Below are 14,263 nucleotides of genomic sequence, written 5' to 3'. Positions count from 1 at the left end.
AAACATGGACTTTAAGAACATATGTTCAGAATAAGTCTTTGAGTATAAAAGTTAAATTTCAACTGTGGAATCAGAATTGGAAAGACAATTACTATAATTATAGTGCTCTGAGGCACAAACTTTAGCAGAGTCTTATGAATGCTCTGTAACTACCTTTATAAGATCCTTTTTATTTTTCTACTATTCTCTAAAATATTTTCATTAATAAAATTTACAGTTCAGATTATTGCTACTTAAATCATTTTTAGTAATAAGCAAAATAAAGAAAATCAGGCAAAATTATTTCTAGATTTAATTATTACATTAATAAAAATTGTGTGTTGGACTTGGGAACAGAAGGACCTAAAATTTTCATATTCTGTTTAATTAAAACATCTTTATATGGTCTTTAGTATCTTTCACTTTTTTTGATATAAAAAAATGTTTGTTTGCTTTGCTGGTTTTATTTTTTAAGGTTTTATCTTTCTCTTTTTATCTATAGCTTTATCTATCCAAGCTCTTGTGAGCACTGTCCTTCTCTCAGTCTCCTCCCCAGAGGTTACCACTGAGAGCAGTTTGGAGTCTACTCTTTCCAACCTTCTTCTCTGCATTTAAATTTATATACACTCATTGTATTGCTTTGTGATTTCTTCTTAAAAAAAAAAAAAAGAATCATACTGTAAGATATCATTCCACAACTACTTTTTTTCCCCCTTAATATTCCTCAATACATATAAAAGGCAGATTTCACCATTTACCATATGGGTCCAATGGACTCTTTCATTTCTTTTTTAAATATTTCTAAGTCATTTTACAAGTAATTTGTAGAACTGCAAATAAAAGAATAGTGAAAAAAATCATGACAAATTTTAGTAAGAATTCAAATACAGCAAATCTCAAATTTTTATTCTATATTTTCCTGGTTTTGAAGGCATATATACCTGGAATGGGCAACACACTGTGAATGTAAATAACTGTTCATAAGCTGTCATGCATGCACCTGGACCATATTCATTTATAAATACTAATTCTAGATTTCAATACATTTCTAATAGGTTTTAGCTTATCATTATTTCTGATTCTTTTATCACTTGCAACAAAAATGCAATGTTTGAAGAATTTTTTGAAATCCTTTAAAGCTCATAATTTTGTAAAAGAGAAGACAAGCCATCTTCTTTGTTCCATAACTGCAAAACATTTTTGCACTTACGTTTATAAATACAATTAGAATAATCAATCAAATGAGTATTTTTATTTTATATCATCGATTTTCTTTCAATCTCCTGCCTTCAGCACCTATCCACCAGCAAACAGCATCAAGTAAATTTTAGCGCACAAATATCATAAAAGAATACTCCCAGACGTCCTTTTAGCAAAACAGGATGGTCCCGTTTCTTGTCACTAAGTATTGCATGCTGTGTGTTTCCTTTGGAATAACAAACTGGATAAGAACACTACATTTCATTTTGCCCTCACAAATAAATTAGTCACACACTAATTCTTGAGTTGGAGACAGTGCACCTAGGATATTATTATCCACACACTCATAATCTGAGATTTTGTTTACACCAGAAATTTCACCACCATCATTAGTATCTAGAGCACTGCTATCTTTCCCTTCACATTCATCTTGTGAATAACCCAGTAACAATGAAATGTCTCCCATCAGTTTTTTTTTCTTTGCTATTATGGGTGAGAAATGAAAAATTCTGAGTTCTCAACTGTGTTCACTCAAAGTTAGAAGCAAACTACAAGAGTGGCATCTCCAGTCTTCTTATATACCTTCTTGAAAGATGATGTAACTCTTCGGAAAATACAATGAGAAAAATGAAGAATGATGTGACAGTGATTTCTATCTTAATTTTGCATCATCATTCTCCAGCTTCCTTCTTATTTTAGACTTTTACAGCATACTGGGAAAAATTGATAAACAGTGATGAAATCATTCCTAGGATGATGAAATAGTAAAGCATTCCAGACATAAGCAAGATAAAAATCATTAAAGATCCCAAAATGCATCTTTGATTTATAAAAGGGTCCAATGGACCCATGTGGTAAACGCAAGACAGAATAAATTTTATTCTCCTTTAAAAAAAAAAAAAAAGGTAAATTGTCTCTTTGTTCTTTGGAAGACCTTTAAAGAACTCTAAGCTGAAATTAGGTCCAGTGAACCCTGACGGCATGGAATACAGAAGATTACAGATCATTTCTTGTCAGAACTTCAGCATTCTTTGGAAGGTGCTGAATAATAAGTTAGCTGTTCTCCACTGTTGAACATTTAGACTGCCTAGATTTTCACTGTTATAAACAATGCTCCAGTGAACACCCATATATACGTGTACATGTGCATATTTCCAAGTGTTTCTCTAAGCCAGAGGAAATTCCTGAAGCAGAATTTCCAAATCATAGGGTATGCATATTTGTTAACAGATGAGATACCTGTATCAATTTACCCTCCTACCAGCAGGATATGAAAGGTGACTTTTCATACCCTTATCTAAAGTTGGTATTATCAAACTTTCTAATTTTTAACAGTGTGACCTCATTGCTTTAATTTGCAATCACTGATTCCTAAGGTTGAACGTCTTTTCATCAATTTCTTGGCCACTTGCTGGTCTTTTTCATCTTAACATACTATCAATGACCTCCTCAAGTGCTTAGACTCAGAACTTTCACATATAAGCACATTTCTGAACTTACTCAAAACACCAAGAAATACTACTTTCCTAAATAAATACTTAAATTCTTCTTAAATATATCTGGCTAACAAAACCCCAAGTATGTACACTCACATGTCTCAAAGAAAGTCACTAAAGTATCTTCTGAGTAAACAATTCGAAATCATCCTTTGGAAAAGGACATTTAAAATTACAAGAAAAGGACAGTTTTTGAATTTTAGGGTATAATTTTAAAATACAATTTTTACCTAAATGGGTTATGAATCTACTGTAAAAGAAAAAAGATGAAACCAACTGTAAGCGATATCAGTTTTAAAATAAAATTCTAAGTGCTCTGACAAGTGAAATCAACATACATTCATGGCATTGATATGATTTCCCAGGAAGGTTTTCACTTTAAAATAAAAATTTGACTTTTTCTGCTCTAAAATCTACACTGACTTATTCTGTTACTATCAAAATTACATAATGACAAAACACTTCCTGGTATAGTAAGAAGCAAATGATTATTCAGAGAGCTGAGATGATATACTAGGACAGGACAGTTACAGCAAGAAAGATATGAAAATCATGTTGAGGGCATTTTGTGGCACTGAAGAGAAAGAACTGAGAAAATCTGGATTCTGCCTGAAAAGAATGAAACATTGAACTTGAACAAATTTACTTATTTTATATTTTTAAAATTGCATCATTCTCCTTTAAATGCCCCAGAGAAACAAAACATAATCCATATTAATAAAACAGTATAATGTCCAGAATACGAATTGGATAGAAAGACCTAGAATAAGAACGTCTGCATAAAGATTTAGACTCTAGTGAATAAAGTGTCCTAATAGCATTTAGAAAGAAGAGACTGTAATTATGAAGCCAAATAATCAATTTTAACTGCAATAACTCAGACGCACTGAAATCTTTAAACAAGTTGGAAATCTAAGGAAAAAAGTATAAACTTCAGATACTTAAGTACTAGTTTAAAAGGTATTTTAGATAAACGTTTCCTATTTCATGGCTATTTACACTCAATTTTATGGCTGCTAAAAAAGAAACTGAGTATATTACTTAAAGGTTATGGCATGATTTTTCATTTAAATTTTTCAGGTGGATTTTTCTTAATATAAAATATATAGTATCCAATTAGAATAGTATTTTAGTGTGCAACATTTCCTGAAATTGTCTTACTGATAGAAGAGGTGGTTTGGAACAATCCTACTGAGGACAAGTAAGAGGTTGGATAAAGTACAGAAAACAGCTACTTGAAGGCTCCTGACAACTAACAGGACAGCAAGGAATTACCAGGGCAGGATCTGGGGTAGAACTGAGGGTCAGGGAGACTGTTTGCCAATTACTGAGGGAATGGCTGACACTGAGCACTATGGACAGCTTTAATCTGGATTGAGATACCAAAGGCTGCACATCAGGCATAAGAGTGCATATGAAATGAGAAATGCAGATTCTGAATCTTTGAACCTTTGAATATTTGAGCCTTTGAATCTCTGAATCACCTCAAGCCCTGATAAGGACTAAGTGATGCCAGAACATTAGTGTATTGAGATGTGACTCTTTCAGAAGAAATACAACATCAAATTATTTCTACAAATGATTTTGCAAATACAATGCCTACAAGATAATCAAAACAACCAGGCATTCAAGGAGATACATGAATGAAAATGAACAGAAACAACAGACAATAGAAACAGGCCCACAAGGACTACAGATATTCGAATCATCAGACACAGACTTTAAGATAACTATGCTTACCATGTTCAAAGAGACAGACAAGATTGCGAATTGATAGAAAATGAAAAATGATTTTTAAAAAATAAATTATTATAGGTATGAAACATACTAAAAACCCTTAGGCTCAGATATTTTTTATTAAAGACAAAAAACTTTTACAATACTTAATTCTTTCTGATTTTTGAATAAACATCTGTGAGTAACAATTGCTGTTTATTAAATGTTTATCATCTACCTGGTCCTGCTTAGAAGTTTCATAATGTCTTTATCACATTTAATTTGCACAACATTTCTAAGAGGCAGGTATTATTTTGTCAATGCAGAAACTGAGGATCAGACAGGTTACGAAACTTGTTTAAAGTCAGTTGTCAAAAACCAGGCTGGTATTCAAAACTATGCCTAAGAGATGATTAGGTCATAAGGGCAGAACCCTCAAGAATGGGCTAGTATTCTTATAAAAGAGACCCCAGAGAGCCCCCAATAGGGCAATGCCCACAGGAGTCACAGAGAGCCACCAGTGCAAATTTCCGGTCTGGGGCAGCTGCCAGAGGGAGCTCAGGCACAGAGCACCAGCAGAAGTGGGGCCACCAAAGAGACCTACCTCATGGGTAGGGCCCAGGCACAGAGCCACTGTGGGAGCTAGGTGGCCTGGAGCCCTAGGGGCCCAACCTTTGCCAAGCAAATCTACAGGAACAGGACTGCCACCCCAGTGGGTTGGGAAAGCAGGACCCTTGTGCCCCAGTGGGCCTAGAGGATAGAGCACTGAGTCAAAGATTTAGCTGAAGCTTGAGATTTGGACTTCAGGAAGAGCAACTGAGTGCAATTTGCCTCAAAATGAATCATACCTTAACTCTCCCCCATATCTGATTTAGATGATATTTAAATGAGACTTTTATAATTATAAAGTTAAACATAAAGTGTTCCAGTGAACGCTAACAAATGAAAGGATTGCTCCTTTATGAAAATGTCACCCACATAAACCTAAAAATTGAAATATGTAACATTCCCCTCTAGTTATAGTGAATATCTGCCTTCACTGCACTCAATGGTACAGCAAGAAAGGAATTTCTTAATTTTAAATCAAGCTATATGTGTATGACATTCAGCTTTCCCAAGAGTTCAACATATTTGAGTAATTTTAATACCTTACAATAAAAACACTGAAATTAATTGAATAATTCTATCTGTTCTAAAGCACTGGAAAAGGGGAGAAATGAAAAAACACATCACCTGCAGTAATCTCCTTGCTTAGCGACCTTGGCCAGGGAGAAAATGCAGTCAACAGTTGCTAGGTGATGTACTGCTTTACACAAGGAGTGATAATGTTCACTGAAGTTCCTACAGAAACAACAACAAAAAGGTGAGCAAATTGATTTCTTAGACCTGTAAAAGCTGCACAATAAGTAAGCACTTTGTTAGCTAAGATGAGCATAAACAAAATAACCTGGCATACCTAGCAGTTAAGAAAGGTGGAAATTACAGTGAACTACTTTTCTGTTTAATAACTTGATTGAGGCTTCTTTTTCTTTCACTTGGAAAGAAATATATATATTTAAAAGCTTCTATACAAAAGATGTCTACTATGAATACCTTATTGCACATTTCATCTGACCATGACACTTCAACTCAGACCTAATGAACACTAATGTAGTGATCATTTTCATTTAGCTTAAATAATGTCATGAACTAGCCAAATGGGTCAGCCTCCCTTTGTGCTTCTCCTTCACAGCATCATCCACACTAGGAATTAACAGTCTTATTATCTTTCTCTCACAATGGCTGGAAACTTCTCGATGGTAGAGCCCAAATCCATCTGATTTACTTATTTAACATCTAGCCCATAGAGTTGACACTGTAATAAATTTCATTGAAGGCAAGCAAGAAGAAAGGTACTTTTTTTCAGTAACCATCAGTTGTCTTATTAATAATTCATATAGAAATTAAACCTTAGGCTTGTTTTTCGATAGGTCTGCCACTGACTCAAATCTTTGGCCAGTTAAGTAGCTGGTGATCTAAAAGCTTAAAAGACTTTACTGAAAGACTTATTCAAGAAAAAATATAGGAATGTATCCAGGGGGTTTCCTTCTCTTTGTTTTTGTTTTTTGCTTAGATTATCCCATTATCTCTTGTCACAGGAGTTCCTTATACCCTTTTAAAGAAGATCCCCACAAAAGTGATGACTGTTATGCTGAATGCTTCTCCTAAAAAATATTTCTGTATTGTACTGTGGGTTTCAGAAACTTAGAGATTTAGTCTGTTTGCTTCTTAAATCCAAAGGTTTTTAGAGTGCTTCCTAGCTTGAAAATGACATCCAGATTAAGCTACTATGTGATTAGTTATTACTATAATACTGTATTGATTTTTTAGAATCTGTAGTTTCTGATTTTTTATTAATATTAGACTAATCTATTCTATGTAAATGACTTTTTCAGATACTAGAAAGAACACGTTAAATATCGTTTTATTTCTGCATTAACTTTGTGAATTGAAAAATTTGTGAACTGAAAAATATATTTTTACATTACAGTATATTTTAAACTTCTTTGAGTAGATGGAGCATAATGAATACAATTTATCTATTTCTCCCTGAATTAAAGTTAATCAAAACAAACAACATGAATCCCACTAACAGTATTAAGAGTCTGTGCAAAATCCCGAACACAAAGGAGACTGGCCCCTGCCATCAGACAGGAGCACCAAGTTGTCACCTTAAAAATGACTCTTGGGCTTCCCTGGTGGCGCAGTGGTTGAGAGTCCACCTGCCAAAGCAGGGGACACGGGTTCGTGCCCCGGTCTGGGAAGATCCCACATGCTGCAGAGCAGCTGGGCCCGTAAGCCATGGCCGCTGAGCCTGCACGTCCGGAGCCTCTGCTCCACAACGGGAGAGGCCACAGCAGTGAGAGGCCCGCGTACCGCAAAAAACAAACAAAAAAAACTCAGTTTTGAAGATGCCACGTGATGCACAGATGTAAAACCCCTGAGTGGTTGCCCAGTGATCAGGCCTTGTCATTTCTGGTCTGGCTTCAATTTTAGATCTGACCACTCATCTATCCCTCGGACTGTGGCTGATTCTGTCCCTAATTCTAATTACTGACCCATCTGGTCTTCCTATCCTGGCACTCTCGTTTGCCAGAGAGCAGCCACATTTGATGTTTCTGCTCTTGCCTCTCTGGATCTGAGTGTCAAAGTACCTGTGGCACTTAAAAAAAAAAAAAGCAGCCAATTTTTTCCTACTCTCACTCCATTCTTCTCAAGTCCTGTCCAGGCTACTAAAACCCTAATTTGCCACTACCCAACAGCCTTAGGTTGAGGGTAACTGTCCCTGATGATCTTCTAACTTCCGGGATTGAAATGAGTAACATAACTCTCAGTCAGTACCATTTCAGTTTAACAACAAAAAAGGCAGGAGAGAGAAGGTAATTATTTTGATATGGACGACAATGTTCTTTTTCATGTCAATTATATAAATAAGGCATGTGAAAAAAATTTTAAAACTATCATAAACCTTAAACATCACAATCATAGCTTCATAATTCTTAAGAAGCCTTGTTTGACTTCTCAGTCTTTGTCTATCTGCTACACTTCGCCAAATTTCAAAGAGATCATTCATACTTAGAAAAATGACAAGCTGAAAAATGGGCAGTTCAGATAACAATCTGATAGACTGGGTTTATGTCATAACAACGTGCAACCTTATCACTAGGCCACCAAACAACTTCACCTAAACACTGTGATTTAATTTCTGGTCAAAAGATATTGCTGGGTCCATGGGAAGAAGATTAAGACACTTGTGTTCTAAAGCTGTTATGACAGTTTACCATCATATGTTTACTATCAAATGTTGTTCAATGATATCTGAAGTTAATAAAAAAGGATATTTTATATTTATTTGCAAATGAATTTCTAAAATAATCAAATGACTGTGTGAGAGGTATTATAATTCAATTTTTAAAGAATTTGCAGTTGAGATTATTCAATATCCACAGCCCATCTTCTAGAACACAAAAGAAGAGACAGTTTTTTGAGAGAGGGTTCTATTCACAGACTTTCTTACAGCCTTGATTTCTTACGATATTTTGATAAAAAGTAATGTGACTAATGGACAACTGTTAGTATCTCAGTAAGAGACAAAAACACTTTGTATAGCTGGTATTCAATCCTCTGGTGTCACGTTCAATGAGGTTAATCATTTCTGAAATGACATTATATTCACACCATCTGGCACCTCAGTAAACAGTATGCCATAACAATCAATGCTATTCTCAAGTTGCGGCTCTAGTTGCAAATGCTGTAGCTAAATTTCAGCCAATACTCTTTTTTAAGACAAAAAATTTAACATATTCTTCTCATTTTGAAAGTAATATATGTATATTATAGAAACTTTTGATATCATGTATCTGCAAAGTACATTAAATTTCCAGTAACCTCATCATCCAGAATTAATCACTTAATATTTGAGATGATACCCCCCCCCCCCCACACACACACACACACACTTCTCCAAAGATATACACCTGGACAAACCTCTCCTCGAGCAACAAAATACAAAGGAACTATATGGGACTAAAACTAACTGCTCACATGCCCAGTTGGGGCAAATTCTGGACAAAAGATACAAAGAGACCAAAAAACCCAACTGTCACTTTTGAAGACCCCCAAGCAAAAGCACGGGGTCAGGAGCAAAAGCAGGGCGCTGCACATGCCCCCAGCTCACAACATCACCTAAGGGGTGGGCAAGCCACCTAAGCCACCCCTCTGGCCTGACCCCTGGCCACACCCCTACCCTCACCCCGTATAAGGAACGAGCTTGGCCCCCCTGAGCGAGCAAGGGAACCTGTTGCTTGTTCTCATTCCCCCCTGCTGCAGCAGGGGCCCCAATAAAGCCTTGCCTGAACTTCTTGTCTGGCCTCTGACCAATTTCTATTGATTAAGGAGGCCAAAAACCCTGGTTGGTAACAAAATCTCTTTCTGATGCTATAATTCAAAACTTTGCTGGGCAACAAGAGATGGTACCAATTTATTACCTTTTAAAAACTCACATATTATCTTTTTTGTTCCTTTTTTTCCACTTGTCAGATTGGTTAATTTAAATGGAATAAAGCTCCCTGAAGACTTCACTGAATACTGTTCAAGTTTTTAAAGAGAAAGATTTCTGTTTAGACTGATGCCCATGGATTGATTCACCATGGGCGGGCTCTACAGCCTGATGGTAAGGGGCACACACCCTACCACCAGATACCCTGGGTTGCATCTGGGCTCCAATCCTTACCCTTGTTGTGAGCAACTTATTTTTCATTTCTGCATCTCACTTTATTCATTTGTAAATTGGGGATGATAATAATATTTCACTAATAGGGTTCTTGTGAGGAATAATGAGCTAACATATATAAAGTGCTTAGATGCGTGGTGGTCTGGAGCCAGCTCCCATTGACTCTTGAAACTCAGCTGCGCACATCTCTTCCCAGTCCAGTCGAGCAGGAGATTGCAATCAGTCCAGGTGGGAGTAGTGACACAACAGAAATCAAACACACACTACTACTCTTCCAGAGAGTTGGCTGTTAACCATTTACCAGCACACGAGCAAATTAAATTAAATATGAGCACGTGACTATTAATAAATCCAGAATGAGACATTCTTTAAGACAAAGGCAGGACTCTTCAAAAAAAAAAATCTCATAAAAATCCAAAAAGGTAGGGGCCTATTCTAGATTCAAATACACTAAAGAAACGTAATAACCAAATGCAACATGTGAAAGTTTTTTTAAATATGGGGGGAGGAGGACTCAGACATAGAGAACAGACTTGTTGCCAAGGTGGAGGGAGGTGGGGGAGGAAAGGACTAGGAGTGTGGGATTAGCAGATGTAAACTATTATATACAGAATGGATAAACAACAACGTTCTACTGTATAGCACAGGGAACTATATTCAATATCCTGTGATAAACCATAATGGAAAAGAATATGAAAAAAGAATGTCTATATGTGTATAACTGAGTCACTTTGCTGTAAAGCAGAGATTGGCACAGCATTGTAAATCAACTCTACTTCAATAAAAAAAATTAAAAAATTAAATATGGGGGGAGGGGGAATTGAGGCAATTCAATATTTCTTAAATTAATATTAATTTTTCTTAGGTATGATGTAAGATTACAAAGCAAAATGTCCTTATTTTTAGAAGATGTATGCTTAAGTATTTAGGTGTGAAGTATTACACTGTCTAAAACTTACTTTAAAACGTTTCAGAAAAAAAAGTGTATGAGAGAGATATAAAACAAACAGCAAAATGTTAACACTTGATAAACCTAGGTGAAGGGTATATAGATCTTCATTTCAATTTTCCCACAGATGTAAAATTTTTCAAATTACAAAGTAAATTGTAAAGGATGTAAAAATGTAAAGGAAAATGTAAAGGATGTAAAAATATAAGAAAAAATTTAAATGGCAATGATAAAAACAAAATAACTAACCCATACTTGTCCAACTCTGAAAATGTTAAGCCTTTATATAAGAAAAGTAAACAAAGTCCAAGGTAGAATTTCAAAGTGACACTACTAAACATTCTTAGCAACAAAATGTTAGTACAGTAACAATAAAGTATATTTGGTTTCTTACTAAAGACTAAAATGAGCTTACATTTCAAAGGATTAAAAATAAAATCAGAGAACACATGTACTCAACTATTTTATGGCAGGTCACAAGCAGTAATCTCTACTTTTCTTTTTGATGGAAAGATTTTCCGGTCTATTTCTCATAGCAAAAAGTCAGATTATATTTTTCATTGTAAACTCACTCTAGAAAATCAAGCCATTCAGCACTGCAGTCAAGGACTAGCTGCTCCCGGAGCTGATTCAGATGTCTGTAATTTTCTACAATAAAAGGAGAGTGAAAGCGGCTCACAGCTTTTGTGCTGGAAGAGAAGAAAAAACATAAATAGGAAATCAAGGTTACTAAGAAATCAGTAATGCCACCACTTCAGAAAACTAAAGTAGTTATTATTCTCTGATGAGCGTTGAAAGTAAATAGCTGTAAATACAGAACATTCTTCAATTATGATCCTGAACTTTACTGACTCCAAAGATCTTTGTTGTAAATAAAATACTTGAAGTTCACAGGACTTTGTTCAGGAAGCTTTTAAAATTCATTTCAAGTTACATCCATATGGCAAAGTCAAAGTTTAGAATTTCTGTTTCATAAGTAAAGAGCTTTTTTATTTAAATTATACTAAATGAAAATGCTTGCTTTTTTAAAAAAAGATCAGACGCAAATATAACAAAGGAAGTCCTAACAAAGCGGGGAGTTGGACATATTGTGAGGGTGGTATTATTTTTTATATTTTATACTTTTTTGTATGATTAAAGTATTTCAGTAAAAAAAAGCATTACAAAGAATAGCAATGTATTAATTCAGGAAGCAGTCAAAGAAGAGTTCTTCATGATCTAACTATAGATTCACAGTGACCCTGGATGGGAAGAAATATCATGTACTCCTCTTTTGGGCTTGCATATAATCTCTGCTTCTTCCTCAAGAAGCTGCAGAACACAACGGGGGATGCTATGGGTCCCCAGTCAGAGAATCCAGACCAAGGCTTCAACTCTGCCACTTACTTGCTAGCTATGTGACTTTGGGCCAATAAAACTGGCTTTCTCTAAACTAAAAACCTTCCTCATCTATCAAATAGGGATAATAATAATATCTACCTTATAGGTACAGCTGAGAGGATCAGATAGTGCTTAGCAGAGTACCTATGTCGTTAGTACTCAATGTTAGGAGTTGTCCCACGGTGGTGGGGATTACTGCTATTGATGCTATTACTATGATGGGAACTTTAAGAAGAAAAGGTCAAGATTGAGTGATAGGCAGGTGATGACAGAGTGTATCCTGTTCTTTGTTTGCACCCTCACTCCTGTAACATGCTGTCACAATTACCTTTAATTTGGCAAGCTATTGGATTATAAGTGAGCCTTTCACATTAGAAATCTGACATGATATTCTAACCTATTCCTGTCAAGGTTCTGATAGCTAAACAACAGATAAAAAATAACAGTGAAACTTCCCCCATACCGTCTTATTTATTCATTCAATTTACATCATTGAAATGTTCAAAAGACGCCAGCACTGATTTATGCCTTGCTTATTGCTTTTAAAGTATGTCATCTAGATTTCTATGCAAACATATTTATCATAGTTCTCTTCTGACAAAACTCATTTAGTGAGACATTTTAGTGATTGTTCTAGATACACTAACATGATTTCTAGTAATTTCTCTTCACAAAGCATATTACCATTCATTAGCTGTAGCACAGGACAAAAATAGATAAAGAATGCCTGCAAAATGAGGAAACATTCCCTAAAATCAATAATACCCAAAATTCAATTATAGCTTCTGGTAACATAGGAAAAAAAAAGGATGGTATCAGGGGTAAAGAAACCCATGACTGTGCCTTCAGGATCCTTTGATAGTGGCCATGGATAATAAATAGTTTTCTTTTTTAATTAAAATAATAATTAAAATTCATAATCATTCACACATCATGTCAAAATAATGTTAAAATTTCCTTCCATTCTTAACATAGAGTTCCTTCATACCATCACCAGCTACTAGGCCCTCTTCTACTATCTTAGGCGAATGTAGTATTTTCATCTCAAGTTCATGCAAACATATTAAGAGTAGTAATAAATATTTCACAAACGATGCTACTCACAAGAGGAAATACACTTCTCTAAAACCACTTCTTTAAAAGAGTCCCCTCTTGGGGATTAATGCCTACCAAGGAGAAAAGGCAGGGTCTCAACATGGTTCTCTAATTTTGTTTCTGATTATTTTCATCAATTCATGATATAACTTAAAAAAAAAAAAGAACATGTAAAGAACTATTATAACTATGTGCCATGGAAAGCAAGCTCAGTGAGGCACAAAATGAAATGTCAGCTTCTTAAAAGAAATGTCAGGTATACATTCATCAAGAAGTTCAAGCAACCGAATTAATCTTATAACTGAAGGTTCTGCAACTTTCTTTTTCCATGTGTTTAAAGTGTTCTCTGAGGTATAAGAATAAAACAGTAGTTCACAAAACAAGAAAAGTGTACACAAATAAGATACCCTTTGGAAAAAATGTTTTAAAATCCAGGATAAAAAGAGTTTAAGATAATTATTTATCTAGTTAAAGTTCCATAAAGAAACTGAAGGGCCAAAATTGCTTTTAATGTCAAGGATGTGGTTATTAACATACCAGAAGCATGCAGGTAAACACATGTCATAATTCACGTTAATAAGAAAAAACATGTATTTTTAAACTTACCTTCCAACCTTAACCCAATCAGTTGGTATACAAGATACAGCAGAATTCTTTACCTCAATCATAAACTAAAATAAATACAAATAAAGGTTAGATATTTAAATGATTAACCATTATATTTTTAAATCTTTTAAATCTTCCTCAAAATTGTTCTATAATAGCTGAAAATAAATGTAATGATTGTAATTCAAAAAAAGAAACCTGTGCTATAATAGTCTAGCAAATATTAATCTAAACATTCAAAATAAATCCAGTATTGTTATTGGGAGAGTTCATATATGTCTGTACAACCAAATATTATTAATCAGGGTTTCAATACTTGGGATAAAGTACAATTTGTATTCAGCAAAGAGTTTGTGATAAAGGATATAACTTGGCGCTTTAATGTTTGTAACACTGTTGTGTTCGTACTACGAATGGTGATTTTTCTTTAATGACCTTTTTCATTTATTACTACCCAATTATCTTAAGAATTCTATTACTCAGTAATAAGACTGAATTTCTAAGTGCATAAAATTTTTAAATATTTGATTATTAGATGTTATATCAGTCTGAGATATGGTCAGTCCCTAA

At 34.7% G+C, this 14,263-nt stretch overlaps 1 protein-coding gene across 5 annotated transcripts in view; it reads right to left on the bottom strand.

The window, feature by feature from the left end:
- Window positions 1-14,263, bottom strand: part of MSH3 (mutS homolog 3) — a 182,999-nt gene that overhangs the window by 61,550 nt on the left and 107,186 nt on the right. For all 5 annotated transcript variants that reach the window (XM_022593737.3, XM_022593729.3, XM_022593721.3 and 2 more), the window contains exons 16-18: window positions 13,694-13,758; window positions 11,185-11,301; window positions 5,625-5,732 (exon numbers count right to left, since the gene is read on the bottom strand). In XM_022593737.3, coding sequence (XP_022449445.2) covers window positions 5,625-5,732; window positions 11,185-11,301; window positions 13,694-13,758 — 290 coding nt within the window. The remainder of the gene's footprint in view (window positions 1-5,624; window positions 5,733-11,184; window positions 11,302-13,693; window positions 13,759-14,263) is intronic.

Source organism: Delphinapterus leucas, chromosome 3 (assembly GCF_059928025.1).
Source record: "Delphinapterus leucas isolate spDelLeu-1000000601 "Yukka" chromosome 3, BTC_Dleu_Yukka2, whole genome shotgun sequence".
NCBI classification, from domain to species: Eukaryota; Metazoa; Chordata; class Mammalia; order Artiodactyla; family Monodontidae; genus Delphinapterus; species Delphinapterus leucas.
Note: the sequence above shows the minus strand (reverse complement) of the source record. Positions and strands in the feature narration are given on the sequence as shown.